Raw genomic sequence first — 21839 nt, 5'->3', positions numbered from 1 at the left:
GGTCCACTCCAACTCGTGTTCCTAAGAAATGTGCTCATTGCGGAGTTGCCAGTTGAGTGAGGAAAGGTTGAAACCAGACTAGAAAAGAGGTTCTGTTTCTAGCACCATGCAGCAGCCACTCCTGGGATGGAAAGCCTAGCGGTTATTACCACAAACATATTTTATAGTTTTATACTGAGTGTGACGTTTTTACATGGTTTATCACTTATTTCTGACAGTGTGCAGTCTTATTAACCTTGTCTACATTTATGATACAGTGGTTTACTTAACAATCTGCTATTGCAGTGGTGTGGCCAGACGCCGAGGTGTTCCAACTCTGTACGGGAGTTTTGACAGATGTAAGGGGGGAATGACTAGGCTGAGGCTAACAGGATAAGATGGGTGGACACAAGTAGATACATGTCACATACACACTAATATAGAAATTAGGGGAATTAGTAAACAACATATACAGGTATAGTAAGTAGGACTCTGGAAGCGGAGTTTGGACACATCGTGCGACAATTATGTAATCATGCAATATACTGTAGCATAAGTTAATTTTCCGGCAAGATACTGGTGGGTGTTTTCTTTCTTCTCAGGATGACATTCTGGGAAATGGGAAACGAACTGAGAGACACTGGCTGTCCAGGGACCCCCACGGAATGGACTCAGAGACTTGAGACGGGGTGATGCAAATGGACTGTGGGACCCTGGACAGGAGAATACGATAAAGGAAAATGGACGTTGGATAACAAAAGATGGAAACTAAGCTACACGGCTACTCCACTGCAAATGCATTGATATTTTTCAGTAGTACTAGCATGCTAAAACTCTAGAATTGTGTGGATTGAGTTATAATCATGAAAAATGTAATCGTTGATGTTATAATCTTGGTTGCTGTTATGAACCATTTCAATCTGCATTGTATGCCATAATGGAGTGTGAACTTATATGTTACTTGTGATATTGTTGTCATTATGCTTTTGATATAGCCTATTCTCTGTAATACAGTAGGAGCCACGCTTTGTGGACATAATAGGAGGAAATTGGACCAAATTGACCATAAAGGTCCTGAAATTAGACGTTAATGGTAAAGGTAATTGTTAATATGAAACAGGGATTGCTTGCTTAGATTGGCACCAGAGTGACATTCCCTTAGGTCATCCAATCTTTTTCCCCACTTTTTAGGAAGGGTGGTTTTTTATCGACTGGATGACAACTGACCTGCAGGTTCCCCACAGAGACACACAGATTGTATGGGAGAGCAGGACATGAATGTTTAGTCATGTCAGGAGACTGATGAGCTGTGTGACTGGAGGGAGACCGGTAGGCTGGTTTACTGTAGCCGAATTTGGACTAATTATATGATAAATTTAGCTTACCTAGTCTAAAATAGTTAAAATAATGTGCGCATAGACACGTAAATAGGAGTTTAACTAATCAGTTGACTCAGAAATTGAGGGCTTATTATATATTAAGAGATTGGGCAATCAATAATGTCGAACAAGTGAGGTCTTTGTTGATGCAGATTCATGGGTTTGACCATTTACCGTGACACATATTGTAGAGGCCATTTTGTGTTTCGGGACTCTAAGTAGTCCCGAAGGGGGGAATGAGGTGTATGGACTCACAGGCAAAATGGGGCCCAAGGCACATGAGGAAATCTGAACTGAGTTCATTGAGTCCACAGACAAAATGGACGAACCGGAGTTTAATGAGTCCACAGCTGGTTAATTTCAAGACGCCTCCGCGCGTCTCCGTGCAAGACACTGAGATACACTGAAAAATAAGCCCTTGCATTACCAAATAAGGTAGATTTGATATGAGACATTCGTACAGTCAGACCATCTCTCTTGGCTTAACGCCTGGACAAGTGGCCTTGAAAAACCTTTAAAGAGTGAGGACTTTCTCTCCAAGAGCAGAAAGGATTTCATAGGGCTATTGGACACAGACTTTCTCCAGAAGATGCATCTTTCTGTAAATTAGACACGAACCTGACGACAGAAATAAAGATTTCTTTTGTTCGACTGAGTTCTTGTCAGCAGACTCCTTCATCACTCATTTTTTACACCGGTTCGGCGATTCTCCTCTATCGAATTCACTTCACTACCACATTTGTCGCTGTGTAAATGCACACACTAGCTGTTGTGTCTGGCTTTCAGATAAAATGGCATTAAATTATTACTTGACAAAAATAAATGAATGAACTTGTAGCCGTAGGCTGCTCTTTGATTTATCAAAATGAATTGATAAATGGGACAAAAAAAAGGCAAGGCGCATAGCCACTAAACGGCAGAAAGGGTTTTTTTTTTTTTTTTTTTTTAATAAGTGACTCAAGTGATTCAAGTGATCCGTATAACTCGAATCCCCTCCTCGAAATGATCCGATCAGCCCGGATTGCCCAAAAGATTCGAGTTAAGCATCTCTAATGCTCGATGCTCGATACACGATGGCGGACCTTCAACTAATGTAGAGGGTGGGGAGTGGGTGGGGACTCGACAGGTAAATGCAAATTCCCTTCGTGTGACGTCACAAGAAGGGAGCCATACAAATGGCTCACAGCAGCATTTTTTTCTTGACAGCAAAGTCTTTCTGACCTACAGAAAATGGATGGATGGGTTTTTTTCGCGCTTGGAGTGTTTAAAGGAACAGTAGAGACCCAAATATCAACACAAAGACCCGCAAAAAGTGAGTTTTGCATAATATGTCCCCTTTAAAGTTCAAATCGAGTTACAAGTCTTATTAGATTTTGTCAAGTCGAGTCTAAAGTCATCAAATTCATGCTACAGTCTGACACGAGTCCAAGTCACATGACTCGAGTCTGACACGAGTCCAAGTCACATGACTCGAGTCATGACCTCTGACCTCTGCACCATGCTGACTGAACCAGCTTTTGGTAGCTTTGGCAGTGTGGGCAGGTGCCAAGTCCTGCTGGAAAATGAAACCAGCATCTCCATAAAGCTCGTCAGCAGAAGGAAGCATGAAGCGCTCTGAAATCTCCTGGTAGATGTCTGCGTTGACTGTGGACTTCAGAGAACACAGTGGACCAACACCAGCACATGACATGGCTCCTCACATCATCACCGACTGTGGAAATTTCACACTGGACCTCCAGCAACGTGGATTCTGAGCCTCTCCACTCTTCCTCCAGACTCTGGGGCCTTGGTTTCCAAATGACATGAAACATTGACTTCCATCTGAAAAGAGGACTTTAGACCACTGAGCAACAGCCCAGTTCTTCTTCTCCTTAGTCCAGGTAAGACGCCTCTGACGTCGTCTCTGGTTCAGGATTCGTCTGTGCGTAGCGGCTCCTGATGCGCTGACTCCAGCCTCAGTCCACTCCTTCTAAAGCTCCCCCAAAGCCTTGAATGGATTTTGCTTGACAATCCTCTCGAGGCTGCGGTTATCCCTGTTGCTGGTGCAGCTTTTCCTTCCACTCAACTTTCTATGAATATGCTTGGATACAGCACTCTGTGGACAACCAGCTTCTTCAGCAGTGACCTTTTCTGGCTTATCCTCCTTGTGGAGGCTGTCAGTGACTGTCTTCTGAACATCTGTCACATCAGCTGTGTTCCCCATGATTATGAAGCCCACTGAACCCAGACTGAGGCCGTTTAAAGGCTCAGGAAACCTTTGCAGGTGTTTTGAGTTAATTAGCTTATTAGGGTGTGACACCCTGAGTTCCTGATATTGAACTTTTTAACAATATTCTAATTTTATGAGACACTGAATTTGGGGTTTTCATTATCTTTAAGCCTTAATTATCAAAATTACAAGAAATAAAGGCTTGAAATATTCCCCTCTATGTGTAATGAATTTATATGATATATACAAAAAATATTGAACTTTTTCATGATATTCTAATTTCTTAAGCTGCACATGTACTTCAGATCCCAAAAGAACGAGGTGGGTGGGGTTTACCACACAAAGAAAACTACACCTTAGCCTTTAAGCCAGGATTCTTTCCTCTTGGATCACCAGGCAACCAGAATGTCCGTGGCTTGAAATCGAATCAGTGATGTTCGGACCTTTTTCAGCCGTTAATCTGCTGGACCAACAGCTGAATAAAATACCGCACATAGCCAAGAGTAACCCCTTAATAAATAATGTTCTGCTGGCAGGGCAAACTGAGGAAGACTTTTAGACGTAACCACTCTCTCAATCCTTTTTATGACTCTGGCTGACAGAACTTTCATCACAGACCACAGTTCACCACAGCATTTGTGAAATTTATGGTATCTTTGATAAAAGAAGGTTTGAAACATTTGAGACTTTGAAAACAGAATATGGCGTCTGAAATAAGGATTTTTGTAAAAACCTACAGTTCAGACACTACATATATAGATATATAAAAGTTCCATTTAATAGAACTTGTAGTTGTATATATAGATTTAAGGAATTACAATATAATATTAGCAATAATGTTTACATTTCAATGCTTGTGGGATTGGGACATTATTCAGGCTTTCTGGAGGAACAATGTGCACAAACATGAGTAATGAGATAAGTAAGCAGGTGTCAGTAGACCCACTGTTCTGCCCACTTGGAAACATCCCAGACTTTTTTTTAAACAATTTGAAGATGTGATTCAACCCCTCTTGATTATTATTATAATAACCTTTATTTAACCAGAAAGATCCCATTGAGATTAAGAACCTCTTTTTCAAGGGAGACCTGGCCAAGATAGGCAGCAGCAAATACAAAACACAGTTACAAATTACACAGATAAAAACACAAACAAATTAAATAAATTAAATTGAATTTACAAGAATTAATGCTGACACAGTGAACTATTTTGGTGAAATTTGGTCTGAGACACAGTTTAAAGCACTACCAGAGATTCCCACCCAGTCTTCTAACCTCTGTAATAAGATCGCATGGTCAACTGTGTCAAAGGCAGCACTCAGGTCCAGCAGAACTAAGACTGTGACTCTACTTGCATCTGTGTTCAGGCGGATGTCATTTGTCACCTTGATCAGAGCTGTCTCAGTGCTGTGGTGGGGCCTAAAGCCTGATTGGAAAGTATCAAAAGCATTGTTAGACAGGAGAAAGTCACTAAGCTGTTGGTATACAACGTTTTCTAGGACTTTGCCTAAGAATGGCAGGTTTGATATGGGCCGGTAGTTGTTCAGTACTGTGGCATCAGATTGCTCTTCTTTAGAAGAGGCTTAATGACAGCAGTTTTTAAGGCCTTTGGAAATGTTCCCGTCTGGAGTGAGATGTTGACTAGATGAGCGAGTTGTGGTAACAAACTGCTCAGCACAGACTTTAGGAATCTAGTGGGCAACTCATCAAGGCAGCACGTTGATGAACTCAGACTGCAGATGGTCTCTTCGACTGTTGTGTCAGTAACAGGTGTGAAATATGTCAGCTCTAGGTGTCCAGCTGGCTGCAGAGTAGTTATCTGTGTTGTGGAAATTATTGCATTTTTAATGCCTTGAACTTTGTCATTAAAGAATGTTGCAAACTCATTACACTTGGATGTAGAAATGAGTTCTAAAGGCAGTGAAACTGGAGGGTTTGTTAATCTGTTTACTGTAGCAAACAGGACACGAGAGTTGTTACTGCAGTTTTTGATGATTTCAGAAAAATAACTCTCCCTCGTTCCACGCAAAGTCTGGTTGAACACACATAGCTTTTCTTTGTAAGTCTCATAATGAACCTGGAGCTTTGACCCGGCTCGCCGGCGCTCCCTTTTCTGTGCCCCGACCGACTCTTCTTTCCTCCATGGCGCCCTTTGCCTACTTTTAACCATTCTAACCTTGACAGGAGCAATGGTATCCAAAACATTTAAGAGACTTGATGTGTAAGAGTTCAACAGATCATCAACATTAGAACACGGGGTGTTCTCAAACCTAATCGTTTGCATAAACTGTGTCCTGTGCTTTCATATATGAGTCTTCCCCGAACAACAGCAGACCCACAGGAGCTTCCTGCAGCCTCCTCAGGAAACACAGTCTGCTCTGGGCCTTCTTATACAGCTGCCTTGTGCTGCTTGTCCGGTCCAGCTTGCAGCCCGAGGTATTTGCAGGTGTCCACGACCTCCACCTCCTCTCCCTTAATCAAAGCAACAGGTCAGTTCCTTGGTCTTTGAGGTGTTGAGCTGCAGGTTGTTCATGTGGCACCAGAGAAAGAAGCTCCTCCCCAGACTCCTGTCCTCCTCCTCTTGGTCGTCCCTGATACACCCCATGATGGCTGTGTCATCTGTGTCGAGAGTTTGGCTTCGCTCCTTCAACAATCTGTGACCATTTTAAGTTGAAGCTTTAAGGTTCATGTACAGACAGGAAGTGGTTATTTGTAGTTAATGTTGTTCGGTGACATTTTTTAAGTGAAGGAAAATAAACATTGGTGGTTTTATAAAATGAAAAGCAAATATTTTTTACATTTATTTATTGTTTATTTTAGTCTTATTGCTTCATAAAGGAAACATTTTTCATAAATATATTGGATATTTTAAAGGTATGATGATTTCAGAATACAGCATGTCCTTACAATGACGCCCTTCCAAGCAGTTTAATAGTAGATACACATTTTATTTATGCAGCTGATTTAGACCATGGTGCTTATCAGCAATGACCAGGAAGTGTCTTTTTCTGGTCCGAGCTTCAGTGTCAAGAAAATAAACATCAGAAAATGAGATTTGAATTAAAATCAGATGCAACACATACAGTTCTACTTTTGTTTGTATAAAAATATGATTTTTACAATGTTTTAAAAACATTTAAACCTGAATTTTATCATACATATAAAGTCCATTAAGGAGTTAATAATTCAGAAATATTAACAGTTCCAATCAGAAGGAAAACTTAAAACAGCATCAAGTGTTGAAACATCCACTCTGGTGTTAAATTTCCCTTCAGGCAGGTTTCAGTGCACATGGCTCCTCAGCTGCATTTAGCCTGTTTGACAGAACTGTTTGTGTTTAACAAGCTGTTTCATTCTCTTTCATGGTAGAAATGTGATCTTTTTGTAATATCAGTAGTAAAACTAAAGTGAGGCTGCTGTATGATCTCTATCTTGAGCAGAAACAACTGAAACAACACTTTTTAGACTCCAAACACAGAAAGTGAACTGAAAGTTTGAACCACAGGAGGGAGCACCTCACCTCAGAGAGTCACTGTGACATGAAGCAAAACACAACTTTATCTGTTGATGATTTGAACTGTTTTCAGTCTCCTCACATCAGCCATCATCAAACACAAAGATATCATCAGCTGCACAGGTTAATGTTCAGCTTAGAGGGACTGGTGACCCCTGAGAAAACAACATTTCTGCACTTTAGATCCCATTAATCTGAAATAAATCTAACACAGAAGGTGAAAGAAGCAAAGATTAAACACTCCTGTTATAAGAAGAAAGGTGGGCTTTACAGATGAAACCCATAAGTTTCTCCATCTGGTTACAAAAAGGCTGAAAAAAACGGATTTTAGTTTCACTTTCGTCAATAAAACCTATGTTGGTCAGTTTGACCCAGATTTAAGTGACGTTGAGGCTCATTGTAAATTCCTATTGGCTCAGACAGAGTGTAGGTGTTGACTTCTCTCTGTTTTATCCCTCCTTTCTCCGACTTTAGCTCTGACTCTGCTGTGAAAACACAGAGAGGCTGGTGTTGGACAACGAAGCGCACAAGCTGATTGAAGTTCTGATATTGACGGACAACATGAAGAGTTTTATCTTCTTCTTCCTCCTTGGAATACACAGCGCGGCCGCTGGTGAGTTTAGGAGTTTTATTTTATTATTTATATTCTAATAATTTTGATACATATATAACTAGAGAAAGATCATACAGACGTTTCCGTTAATTGTGTCAAACCGACTAGTTTTTGAAAACCTTTGCATATTAAACAGCTGATTAAAACAAAATGGTAAATGGACTGTACAGCGCTTTTCTAGTCTAACTGACCACTCAAAGCGCTTCTAACACTACATGCCACATTCACCCATTCGCACACACTCATACAGCACGTCTACATCTATACACACTACGTGCTTTATAATCATTCACACAACCATTCATACACCAACAGATTTTATCGGTAGGCAACGTGGGGTTCAGTGTCTTGCCCAAGGATACTTCGACATGTAGCCCGTGGAAGCCGGAGTCGAACCACCGACCTTCCGATTGGTGGGCGACTGCTCTTCCTCCTGAGCTACAACCGCCCACGAAACAATTATAAAACAAATCAATTATCCTAAAAGTTTAGGCTATAAAATCTGTTATGCTCATATCTTTAGGTCCTAATTTATCAAACTTTACAGTTGAAATTAGAAAAACAAGGAAATGGTATGTATCTGATTATTTCTATGGATATTGATAGAGGTGCCTGTTTGCTCAAATATAAATTTACTCAATATTCATTTGATGATCATTTGCTGGTGTCCGACTCGGAAATGGTTCAAGATGGCATCGAAATGGCGCTCTGGGTCCACCTCACTGTACATGGCTGTAAACAAAGATAAAAGGGAGATAGAAACGGATGAACGCGAGAATAAAATTACTCTTTTCTCATCAAATCTCATCGGTTGATAATTGTAAATATGGTTTGTAACTTAAAATCATCATTTTCTGTTCAGTTTAGAAGTTAATTGATTACGTCACTAATAATTATAGACATTTCCACAGTATGAAAACCTGTCCATAGGAGGCTGCCACATTTATATTTTTGTTCCTGTTAAACACATTTCACATCTATAGAGTTGTTTTCAAAGACACTGTGACCTCCCAGAGGAAATCAGCTTCCTTCTTGGTAAAGATGGGCTGTAACATCGTTCTCTAATGAATTTAAATGTTTTCTTATTTGACCACAGTTGCACATTGTTAGGATTAGATAAATGTAGAGTTTGATTTACTCGTGTTGTCTAATTACACAACCCTGAAAGCTATCACTTAAAAATATGAACATTGTTTTATATCTAGATCAATAATTTGGTGATTAAATCAAGGTTGGGTTCAGTTTGGTATCAGTATACGTAACAAGAAATTATTCTTCAGAAAAGTCCAAATATGTTTGAAGTTAACTAGAAACTCTAATTCTGTCAGTATATCTCTCAGAAATCATTAACGAGTAACAAAGTGATTAACTGTGTCATTTAATGCTGTGTTCACATAAAAGGAAGCAAAAGAAGAGAAATATCCAATAATTTTATCATTGTGTTGTATGAAAAATTCTAATCACAATAAAATGTGCAAGATAACCCACTTTTTAACCCACGTTGGAGAAGTTATTGTAAAATACATTTTATAGACACACACACACACACACACACACATATATATATATTATATATATACTGTAAAATTCTGAAACATGAAATCACAGGTTTTTTTTGTTGTTTTTTTACAGTGACTCATTCCCTGAAGTATTTCTACACTGGGTCCTCACAAGTCCCGAACTTCCCTGAGTTTGTTGTTGTTGGACTGGTTGATGAAGTTCAGATGTTTCACTACGACAGCAACACCAGGAGAGCAGTGCCCAAACAGGACTGGGTGAACGAGGCAGCAGATCCACAGTACTGGGAGAGGAACACTGGAAACTGCATGGGTGCCCAGCAGACCTTCAAAGCCGGCATTGACATTTTGAAGCAGCGCTTCAACCAAACTGGAGGTTTGTTTCTGTTCCGCCGTCTGTTGTTTGTGTGTTTTGTGTTGTTGTTTGTTGCAACGTATGAAACACACACACATGCACACACATCGTGAGTTCTGATGGTTTTAGTGTTTCTTCTCTTGTACGAAGCCTTTTCACACAGTCAGACTGAACACACACATCTCACCTGTTAAACTGCACTGATGCAGTGTTTCTGTGCAGTTTGGAGCAACGAGCAGAGTTTCACCACATTGTTTCATCTGGACTGGAAACAGTTTCACAACAAGGCAGGAACTCTACATCCTGGTTCCTTAAAATTTGGAGCAGGACAGACAAAAGTTTTAATTGTGTCCTCGATTAAAAACACAAAAAGTATTTTATTAACTTACTTTAATGTAAAATGTATTTTCAGATCAGATCTAAATGGTCAAACACTCATATTTTACCCGTCCTAAAATAAATTAACCTTTCAACTACGGACAAGATGACAAGAACAACTTTAATTTATGTGCTTTTGTAAAGATGAAGTTATACAATATTTAAACTGTTGATTATTTGATTAGAAAATGAACCAAATGTTATTTATCAGCTATTTTGATGATTTAATAATTAATTAAGTATTTAATTTGGAAAAAATGCCAAATATTTATAGGCTCGTGTTTGTAATTTACGAATATTTTAGATTTTTAGATGTTTCATCTGAAAATTTGACCGTCTTCAGTACCAGTTGAAATAAATTATTAAGAACTTTTTTTCTCCCTATTTACTGACGTATTACTACTTTTACTAAGTAGGTCAAGATAAAACCACCTTTTATTTATTTATTAATAGAAGAACAAAGAAATGAGAGATCACAAAACATCTTATATCCATAAACAGCAACAAGTGACATTTGGTGTCAATTAATACGTCAAAAAGGCTCAAATCTGAAACTAAAGAAATGTTATTTTAATATTTAATCACAGCATGTATTTCCTTTAGTTAGGTTTGTTTCTCTCATGTTTAGTTTTTCAGGCACAGATTTTTATTTCCTCTTTTTTGAACCAGGAGTTCAATGTTACAGTATACAGAGGGATGTTTCAGGGGCGGGGCTTCTCTCTGCTGCGCTCCTATTGGTCGGATGAGCTGTCAGTCACTTTCTGCAGGCTCAACCAGCTGAATCTGAAAACACTGTTTAACACTCTGTGTTTTCAGGCTGATTTGGTAAAGATCTGCAACCAAACTGAAACACCTAATCAGAGTAGAAAATAAGGAATGAATATTAAAATCATCATGTATCTCAGTTATATTTGGGTCATATATTAAAGCTTTTACTAAGAGGTTTTTGTGTTGTCAGATTTCAGCCTCAAACAAAGTAAATTTTCTCCTGAATCGTTGGTGTCAGCATCTTCAGAAGATGTTTGTCTTGTTTTAAATGATCCAACGTTTCTCTCAGAGACTGTGGGGTGAAAGAAATGATCAGAATCTGTGTTCATGCTCACGTCTCCATTAGAATGAACAGACTCAGGACCTGCTGCTGGTCTCCTAAAGGGGCGTGTCAGTCGGGGTAAACCATGTGACACAGACACAGGAAGTGACTCTTCATCGGGGCGTCTCCTCTCTGAACATCTCTGACTGTGTTTGGATTGTTCACTTTTCTCTCTCATCCATTTCACAGTGTTGGTTATATCGAGGACTCGTTTTGGAGAATCAGGGAGGAATTCTGACGTGGAGCTAAGCTAACAGCTACTCAGAACACGGCCGCCAGAACAGAGAATTTTATCCAACTTAAACAACTCAAACCTCAAAGGTTTCATAGCAGTTAGAGCAGTTATATAAAATGATTTCACACCGCCTCACTCTTTAATCAGTTATTCACTCTGTCGCTCCTTTTTAACCAAAATAACGTCCACGTTGCTGCACGTCATTGTGTGCACGTGGCTGGAGAAGCTTTCCTGCTGCTGTTCAGCTGAGGCTGATACCAAAATACCAACTACAAGACAGTAAGAGTGAGAGAGAAGCCTGTAACAGCACCGACACGGACCATCTTTTAAATGTGAGCAGAAGTAACGCCCAGCAGGAAACTATCCAACAAGTCTGACTCAACTCCTGACAGATTCAGCAAACACACACCTAAAGACAGACCATACCAGCTGGGATCTGTTAGAAAAGTAACATTTCTTTATGTTTCACCCCGTAGCTCACTGACATATTTCACATGTTTCAGGTCCTTTACAGTCTTTATGAACACAAATTAAACTCCACCAACTACAGGCTGCATTACATTAACTCTACTGTTCGGATCACACTTTGTTCATCGATGATAAACACAGAGTTGGACGACAGTTTGGATCAGTTTGACTTTGTTTAACGGCAGCGTGTCAGTGGAGTAATAAACACACACAGAGCTGAAATTATTAGTCAGCAGTGAACTGATCATAAAACCATAAATATTCCCAATCAGATAATCATTAAACTCTTCCGTCACACGAAACATGAAACATTTCCTGGTTTCTGTTTCCCAGATATGAACATTTCACTGTTTTCTCTGTTTAATGTGATTAAAGTTAAATGAACAACTTGTTGGTTGAAAAGAAGAAAGAATCAGTTTAAAAATTCATCTTCAGGCTTTAATTTATTTAATTTTCTTTAGTTTCTTGAAGTTTTACAGTAAAATACTGTATAAGCAGTATTTATGAAATAAATGAAATAATCCATAATGTGTAGGAGAACACAGATTAGATTAAATAAACTCTGTCCTGATGCACAGCAGCTGGGTTTCCATTCACTACAGAAACAAATCTGAAGGAATATTTTTAAAAGAAGTGAAAAAATAAATGTGAATCAGAAACATTATTAACTCCACTTTATTAAATCAGAATAACTCTGCGGAGCTGCCGACAGTGAGCTGCCTCAGAATAACTTCACAGTAGAAACCTTGTAGTCGTAGATATTATATCAGTTTAACAGCACACAGCTGATAGAGGAATATTAGAGCCTTGTTAGTTAAACTGGAGATCAGGGCCATAAAGGAGACCCAGGCTGCGTCTGACGGGTCCTCATATAACACGAGTGTTTTAATTAACCTGCCTGACTGGATACAGTGGAAGATGTCTCATACAGGATCGATCTTTATCTCACAGTTAACAGATCAGCCTGTTCATTGTTAAAATCACACAATGATTCAGAAAAGGTTCGTCAGTTATTTCCTCGTTGCTTCACAGAACATTAAAGATCGGTGACTTTGACGATCATCATCAAAGTAGATTAATGAAAATATTGTAACTGGACGAGCAACAACGAGGGGAAAAATTAGTTTGTTCCCTAAACGTGTAACAAAAGTGGTATAAAGTTAATTTAGTCTGTGAATAAGAAGTAAAGAAATGTGGTGCCACGAACCGTTCAACATCAACTGCAGCTCAAATTTATTTAAGTTTAATTATGATGATTTACAGGTTAAAATGAAAAGAAATCCTAATCTCAGATCACAGCTCCTACGTCCTGTTTGCGAGTTTGTTCTTAAATCAGAGGGATGTTTCAGGGGCGGGGCTTCTCTCTGCTGCTCTCCTATTGGTCAGATGAGCTGTCAGTCACTTCCTGCAGGCAGCTCTGGGAAGTGACCACAGACCTCTGATGCTGTTAGCATTCAGCCAGCAGCTCTCACCGAAAGATGAGAGTTAAGGTGTTTCCACTTCTGTTTCCATCTCTGATACATGAAACCTCACTGCTGACATTAGAAAACCTTTAAGGAAAATATGTGACTGTTCTCTAAGTTTCTGACTTTTACTGTGAGCTAACGCTAACTAGCTTGTTAGCTCACTTCCTGCAGGCTCAACCAGCTGAATCTGAAAACACTGTTTAACACTCTGTGTTTTCAGGCTGATTTGGTAAAGATCTCCAACCAAACTGAAACACCCAATCAGAGTGACAAATGTCCAAATGTGTTCTTGTTCCTTTTTAGTTGAGAAATATAAAAACTGTAGCTGACAGCCGACATGTGTGGAGCAGCTTGACAGACAGTCTGATCTGGTTAAAGCTCAGTTCAGTCCTCTGCTGCTCTCCATCATCACCTACACTGTGTGTTCACGTTCACACTCACTGTTTAACTGCTCTCATTCAGTTATTTTTCTGTCTCTGCTGTCAGACGAGTGAATGAACACAAACGCTGATCTGATCGCGGATCATAAATGTTCAGCGAAGCAGGAAAATCGAACTCCTGTCCTGTTATTCTGTACGTTCATTAAAAACACAGCTTTTCTTCGCAGTCTGTTCTCTGACTCTCAGAATGAGACGAGGACATGATTTAAAGTTTTCAGTGGGACACGTTTTAGTTCATGTTGACAGGTTAGAGTTGGACTGCTGCTGCTGTGGGAGGATGAAGAGATGGAGACATGATCCTCCTCTTAGTTCCTGAAAACAGTAAAAAAAAAATGAAAAACACGTCATCCGGTAGCTACAAGAAAGTAAAACTACATCAAGTGTGTGTTAACAGTGAAGCTCAGCAGTTAAAACAAACAGTAAATCCACACTAAAGCAGCATTTTTAGAGGTTTTCCTTCCCATTTTCCAGACTGGATGAAATAAATGTGGAAAACACAGTAACAGTGTGTTCAGTCTGCTCAGACAGGGTTCAGTTTCTGTGCTGCAGCTCCTCTTTAAGCCTCTCTGTCAGCACACAGCACAGCTGCTGTTATCAAGCTGCTTTTATGTCCACTTTGTCCTTCATGATCGTAAAACAGTGATTTAAGGAGCGTCTCAGCACCACAGTGCAGGAGTCACAGTTTGTCTGGTTAGCGGGGAACGTTCACATTTATGAGCCTCGGTCAGATTTCTGCTCATTCAGTCGTCTGACAGCAGAAACAGGAAAATAATTCAGTGAGAGCAGCTGAACTGTGTGTTCATTAGAATGCACTGATGTTATAGCTGATGATGGAGAGGACTGATGGCGGCTTTAAGCAGCTCAGACCGTCTGTCCAACCTTCAGCAACAGTTTTTATTGTCTGAGCTGAAGAGGAAGAAGAAAATATTTCATCATGTTTTCCTCTGATGAGGCGACTCAGTGTGGCTGAAAGTCTTTACCAACAGCATGAAAACACATCATGTTCAGCAGCGTTTTAGATTCAGCTGCTTTACAGAGAACGGGCAACTACGCCATGAGCGCACTGCATTCTGGGTAGCAGTCGGCAGGTTAGCGAACAGGCGTCTTTGTTCAGCTGCGGGAAGTCTTTACAGTAACTGTGAGCGCACAGAAACATCAGAGAGGAACTAAAGGAGGAGAAACTCACAGATGGAAGATCAAGAGTAAAAATCATGACGGTTAACAGACCAGAGTGCAGATTTAACTCAGTGTCTTCAGCTGATAAGCTAACTGTAGGTAGCCACGTATCAGACGTATGATAAGAAATGTGAAATAATAACTAATAATGAGAGCCTCACAGGTGTTGGAGGTATTTCATCAGTTTAACTCAGAGGAAGTGGTTATTCTCCATAGTTTTAACTTGATAAAACTTCCCTGTTCCACCTTCTGTTACTACAACACTTCTGATGTCTGTAATACCCACAATGCCTTGTTTTCTTCACTTCTGCTGACATCACAATCCCATAAAACTCAAGGAGCCTTTATACCAACAAGATGGCGTATTTCAAGCTCCACTAAGATTACAAAATAATAATAAGAGTTCTGGTCTCCAAAGTGGGCGTGGCTTAAGTGTTTCAGACGCAGCCTGGATGGATAAAATTACATTTAGATGAGTATTGTATGATTTTATCAATAAAAGATAAGTTGCATAAGGAGTACATATCATAATACACTTGTGTGTAGGTTATATTTGGGTCATATATTAAAACTTTTACTCAGAGGATTTTGTGTTGTCAGATTTCAGCCTCAAACAAAGTAAATTTTCTCCTGATTCGTTGGTCTGGAAAATATCAGTTTAGTGTCAGAATCTTCAGAAGATGTTTGTCTTGTTTAAAATGGGTCCAACGTTTCTTTCAGAAACTGCGGGTGAAAGAAATGATCAGAATCTGTGTTCATGCTCACGTCTCCATTAGAATGAACAGACTCAAGGGCGGTTTATGGTCGGAAACCAGGTCATCTGCGTGTGTGTCGCAGTTAACGCAGACATGCCCCCCCCCCTACGCAGACACTCTGGTGCACCTCCGCAAAATTGTAACTCACCGCAGACAGCGCCGCAGATATCGCCGCAGGGAGGAGAGAAAGGAGGCCTCTGATTGGTCAACTCTACATCCACTCTACACTATGCGTATTTCCGGTTTGCTAACCGGCTAATGGTGACGCTAACTGTGACAATTCTTTCGCCTCTCTGCCAGCTCCAGTAGTAGCAATATTTCTTCTATTTCTTGATCGATCAGCTGCATCTCAATCAAAGTGCGCATTCGTCCAGTCGCCATTGTTGTTGAATGACCTCCGTAACCGGAAGAGAAACACGCCACCCACCACACCCACAATCCCAGCTTGTTCGTGATTGTACCTCTTGCGTTGTGGCGTGGGATTAACATAGCGCAGACCGCGCTTCAAAATTGGGCATAAATCAAAAATAACTGCGTCATACCTGCGACAAGCTCACTGCGACACACTGCTGCGAGGGTATGCACGGCCCTTCAGGACCTGCTGCTGGTCACCTAAAGGGGCGTGTCAGTCGGGGTAAACCATGTGACACAGACACAGGAAGTGACTCTTCATCGGGGCGTCTCCTCTCTGAACATCTCTGACTGTGTTTGGATTGTTCACTTTTTACTCTCATCCCTTTATAGTGTTGGTTATATAAAGTACTCATTAGTGGACAGACAGCCGCTGAATCATTTCAGACACCATTTGAATTCAGCGGGACTTCATCATTAAAAACTCAATATTCATAGTTGCTTATTCTATAAATGCCAGCAGGATTTTTACAAACTGATTCTAAAGGTGTTGACTTAAATATTTCCTGACACAAATCTCTGTCCATCTAAAACATTTTTAAAAACAACTAAAAGAACATTGTGGGTTTCCACCTGCACAAATATAGATTGTAACTGAAACTATGTCAATAATCCTCAATATTCCTATTATCAACACATATAAACCCTGAAAAACAAACAAGTTTTACAGACTAAGCGGCCGCATCGTAGGAGTTTGCCTTTTTCATAATTTTTAAAGGTGAGCTACACTATATCGTATTCATCAGAGGTTCACTCCACATGACTTTTCTGTATTGAGGCACAGCACGTCCATAATGTAACAAAACTGGATAAGATCTGATCAACTTTGCTCTAAGAAATAGATGTAGTGTTTAAGCAGTCACTCTGTTCACTGATATCCTGCAGAAAATCAGTTTTGTTTGTCAAATCATCACTTTGTTGTGTAAAAGTTAAACATTTCCTGGGTCCTGGTTTTTAAATTTTTTTAAATGGTGAGTAATTTGTTTCTTTTAACTTTTTTTCTGACATTTTTAAAACAGTTAATCATTTATTAAATAATTAGAATTAAAAAGATTTATTGTTAACCAGCGAAGCCTTGTGATCAAACATTGGATTGAAACTCCATCAGTGACGGCTCCTGGATAAAACTCAGAACAGTCTGTAGTCGGTGATGTTTCACAGGAAGAGGATATTTGTTAAATGATCAGTTCTCTGTAGAGTTTCAGAGGATGGGATGTTATGTTCAGGATCGGGTTTAACTTGCATCTGATTGTCAGGGCACCTCCTCAGTAAGTGAAGCTCAGTCAGACCTTCTTAGCTGAATAAAAAGTCACCGTCCTGGATCTTACATAGATTTTCTCTACTATCTCTCTCTCTTTCTTTCAGGTATCCACTTATACCAAAAAATGTATGGATGTGAGTGGGACGATGAGACCGAAGAGGTTAAAGGATTTAATCAGTATGGTTATGATGGTGACGACTTGGTAACATTTGACTTAAAAACAGCCTCATGGGTCGCTCCAAAACAACAAGGTGTCATCACCAAACACAAGTGGGACAAAGACAGGGCTTATACTGACTACTGGATCAGTTACCATGCCCAGATCTGTCCTGAGTGGCTGAAGAAGTATGTGGCCTATGGGAAGAGCTCTCTCCAGCGAACAGGTAAAATCACATCACCTGTTTTAGTGAAATGGATACTGTGATCATCAGCCTCCTCTATATCTTATATTATATTATCTTATATTATATTAAACTTGTTAGTCTGTCTCTTTCCTCCTCAGAGCTCCCCTCAGTGTCTCTCCTCCAGAAGTCTGCCTCCTCTCCAGTCAGCTGCCATGCTACAGGTTTCTATCCTAACGGAGCTGATCTGTTCTGGAGGAAAGATGGAGATGAGATTCATGAGGGTGTGGACAAAGGAGAGGTCCTCCCCAACAATGATGGAACCTTCCAGATGAGCGCTGACCTGAAACTTTCATCAGACACACCTGAAGAGTGGGGGAGGTACGAATGTGTGTTTCAGCTCTCTGGTGTCAAAGACGACCTCATCACCAAACTGGAGAAAAGAAAAGTCAGGGGTAACGGTAAGAATGGAATACAATGACACTGAACTCTCATTAAAACATCATTTATCTATATTCTGCTGGGTTTTTTCTTGTTCAGCACACTTTCTCTGCAGAGCGGCCTGATCATGACACAGTTTGTTCTCGCTGATCTCTCAGTCTTCAGTGAGTAGTTTCCTCGGTATAAAAGCAGCAGGAAACCTCAGCACCGCTCATCCTTCATGTCCCTCAGAAACTGCACTAATTACTCAACACTCTTAAAGTTTTATTCACCTCTGCATATTTCTTTATTTTAATATTATTGTATTAATAATCTTTTAAGTAATAACTTGTTCAAATTCAGGTGGCCTATTCTTACTCTCTTCATTAATTCAGATTTTTTGCCATAACTTGTGTTTTATTTTTGCTATTTTCCAGATTGAGATTAAGTTTCTTTTACCTTGTTCACTTTGGATATTTTATGATTAGCTGCTTTGTTGTTTGTTTACAATTTAAACTTGTGTCAGGTGAAAGTGAAGTGAACAAAACTTTTATTTGAAATTTATATTTATACATACATTATTTCCTTGCATCCAGTCCATAATCTAATGAGCCTGTGATTCAACTGAATGAATAATTTTGTTTCAGGTTCAGGTTCAGGTTTCCCCGTTGCTGCTGTTGTTGGAGTTCTTGTGGGAATACTTGTCCTGGCAGGTGTTGTTGTTGGTGGAGTCGTCTACTGGAAAAAAGGAAATCATGGTGAGGAAGAAAGATGTTCTTCCATCAGGAAGTCAGTTTTAAATGTATATGACATATCCTCGTGTTGGCTGTTGTTGCCTTTTTAACTACATCTCTGAGTCAGTACTGTGTGAAATTAGACTTTTTTATATTGCAGATGGTTAAAAGTTGTTATTTTTAGGCTGATTCTATTGTAATGTCCTTAAATTAATTTCCTCAAATTAATTTTCTCAAATGCATTTTTTCTGTTTCAGGGTTTAAACGAACCAACAGTGAGTATTTTTAATAATATTTTGATAAAATGAGTTTTAAATAACGCATTTTTAAGATCAATCAGAGCAATCTGGCAGCATCATTTATATTAAAACATGAATATCCTTTTCATGTGAAATTGTTTTGCTTTGCAGCTTCTGACACTTCATCCTCTTCTCATGAAGATCCAGACTCCAAGAAAGTGAGTACATCAGTACGTTATACTGTTGTATTGTTCCAGGTGAAATCGCATTTAAAATATGTTGCTGTCGTTTGATGTTTGAAATAAAAACTGCGTCGTTTGAGAAATGGTGAGTTCAATATTTCTGTTGACCTTTTCTTCACAGGAGGACAACGAAAAGCAGACGATGATGGGCGCCAACTGTTGAACGTGCCAACGAAAATAAATCATTCTGTTTCTGAGGTCTCTGCTTCTAATTAAAAAATGAGCAAAAGCAAAGTTTTCAGTGGAAATCAAACAGTAAAATTTGCAAAAATTCACTCCTAAAAGACGATTTCTGATAGTTTGTCGCTGATCAGCATTTTTACTGTTTTCTTAGATCCACTTTTCATTCTTGTTCATTGACTTTTTTTTTTTTTTTTTTTTTGTGACTTCTGCTAAATGCAGCTCTGTTTGTTAAATGTGTGGAAGTCAGAGCCAGCATGAGTTTTACTCTGTAGGTAAATCTTTCTTAAGTCAATCATAGCTGGAGAATCAGCTGTGTCAGCAGATGCTTCTGGACACTGTTCACTTCAGCTGGGCCATGTTTGTTGTGTCTTTATTAAAACAGGAGACCATTAAATATAAACACTTCTGTAGATGATTCACCTTTTAATTTGAACAAATCCTTGAAACAATTAAGATCAGATGAACTTGTAAGATGCCAGTTTGTCTGATTTGTCTCAGATCTTTACTGCTGTTTGTTGGGGTTTAAATATATTTGAAGTTTTTTGCTCTTTTGTTCCCAATTTGAAAATCTCAATCATGTGTTTGTACATACAATATTGATTTAAACTAAAAGGTATTTTATAATCTTTGGGTTCTTTAGAATAAAGAGGTTGTTTCTTTTAATTTATCTCAAAGCTTCTTTTCAAAGCTCCTGTTGTATCTTCTGTTATTATAGTTTGTGTTTGGGATTAATGACGGCATAATACATAGTAAAGCATTCCAGATTTATACTAGAAGATGTATTGAGGGGTTTGAAAATTAATAAAGTTCTTTAAAAGGAAAGAAACTGTTGAAGTGTCTTAATTTTTTGAAGCCCAAAGATCTTTCATAACATAAAAGGATCTTTTTAAGAATAATCTTATCAGAGGTATTTTCCACTTGTCAGGAAGCAGTGAAGCTGTTCATTTATGGGAAGTCATTTTTAAAGCATCTCACCCAATTTCATCCTTTTTTAGAAGAGGTTTTAGGTTAGATTTAAATTTCCCTTAATTGTCAGAATCTGAAACTTCTTGAAGCTTCCATTTCACAGGTAGAAATAAAAACATCCATCTCAGCTCCAATCGGACAAATGTCCGAGGGCAGAAGGCTTCCCGGTGGAGCTGTTTTAAGTGCTGAAAGGAGAAAAAGATAAAAACCCAAGCCTGCTCTGCGTGGATGATGAGATATTATCAGAAATACCAGCGCTGAGATTGGAACTGATGTTGCCTTCCATTGTGGATGCAGATCAGACAGGTTTCAACACGGGATGTGTATTTGACATAATTCACTATTTTAGCTCTAATAAAAATCCCGGGGCAGATGTTTCCCCGCACGCTGAAAAGGCCTTTGATAGAACTGATTGGGAATATTTGTTTGAAGTGATGAAAATATTTGGTTTTGGACTAATTTCTTGGGAAGGATTAAACTGTTGTATATATCAAATTATCTCTTTTCTGCTCCCTTCAGCTTAAGGAGGGAAGCCCATCGTCCCCTCTTCTGTTTGCTCTCACCATCGAAGCTTTAGCTGTGGTTATTGGACAAATCCCACATATTCAAGGATTATCAACTGGAACAGATGAACATAGTTTTGTTATATGCAAATTATATCCTGACACTAACAGAACCAGCAGAGTCATTACCATTGCTGATTGATTGTATGAAAGGCTTTGGATCAATATCTGGATTTAAGGTCTGAAATAATGACATTTCGCTGGGGCCCAACAGGATTTGGATATCTGGGAGTTAAAATTGCTCCCAAACTTGCTCAGCTTTATGCAGAAGATATTCCTAGTTTAATAAGAAACACTAAAGGAAATTTAACACAATAGAAGAACCTTCCTGTATCATTTTTAGGTAGAATTAACCTCATTAAGATGACAGTCCTTCCAGAAATACATATCCTACATCCATGCTGTTTGTTATTTTCAAGTCTGAGGCTCTTAAAGCTATTAATAAACTGATTTTATTGACTTTATTTGGGCAGGATAACTAAAATCAAGCCGCACATACAAGTACAGCTGCAAAAATTAGAATTATAATGAAAAATTTTTGTCACTGATTTCAGAAAGTGAAACTCATATTATATAGATTCATTACAGAGTGAAATATTTCAGGCTTTTATTTCGTGTAGTTTTGACAATTATTGCTTAAAGATCATGAAAAGCCCAAATTCAATATTCTAATTCAAATGAGAATATTACACAAGATCAATTAAAAAAGGGATATTTTAAACAGAAATGTCAGGCTGCTGGACAGTATGATCATCTCTATGCACCCAACTCTTGGTTGGGGCTCCTTTTGCATGAATTACTGCAGCGATGCAGCGTGACACTGAGGCGATCAGCCTGTGGCGCTGCTGAGGTGTAATGGAAGCTCAGGTTGCTTTGATAGCGGCTTCAGGTCATCTGCATCGTTG

At 39.2% G+C, this 21839-nt stretch overlaps 1 protein-coding gene across 1 annotated transcript; it reads left to right on the top strand.

Moving 5' to 3' along the window:
• Positions 1–7553: 7553 nt before the first annotated feature.
• LOC142367201 (major histocompatibility complex class I-related protein 1-like) lies at positions 7554–20213 on the top strand. Its single transcript, XM_075449158.1, has 8 exons — positions 7554–7694; positions 9327–9587; positions 17351–17629; positions 17749–18048; positions 18655–18765; positions 18999–19016; positions 19152–19198; positions 19344–20213. The coding sequence occupies exons 1-8, from the start codon at positions 7643–7645 to the stop codon at positions 19383–19385; spliced, it is 1110 nt and encodes a 369-aa protein (XP_075305273.1). The 5' UTR covers positions 7554–7642; the 3' UTR covers positions 19386–20213.
• The last annotated feature ends 1626 nt before the right edge of the window (positions 20214–21839 follow it).

The sequence above is a fragment of the Odontesthes bonariensis genome, chromosome 18, assembly GCF_027942865.1.
Source record: "Odontesthes bonariensis isolate fOdoBon6 chromosome 18, fOdoBon6.hap1, whole genome shotgun sequence".
Classification (NCBI taxonomy): domain Eukaryota; kingdom Metazoa; phylum Chordata; class Actinopteri; order Atheriniformes; family Atherinopsidae; genus Odontesthes; species Odontesthes bonariensis.
The sequence above is the reverse complement of the archived record's forward strand: the minus strand, read 5'-3'. Positions and strand labels throughout refer to the sequence as shown.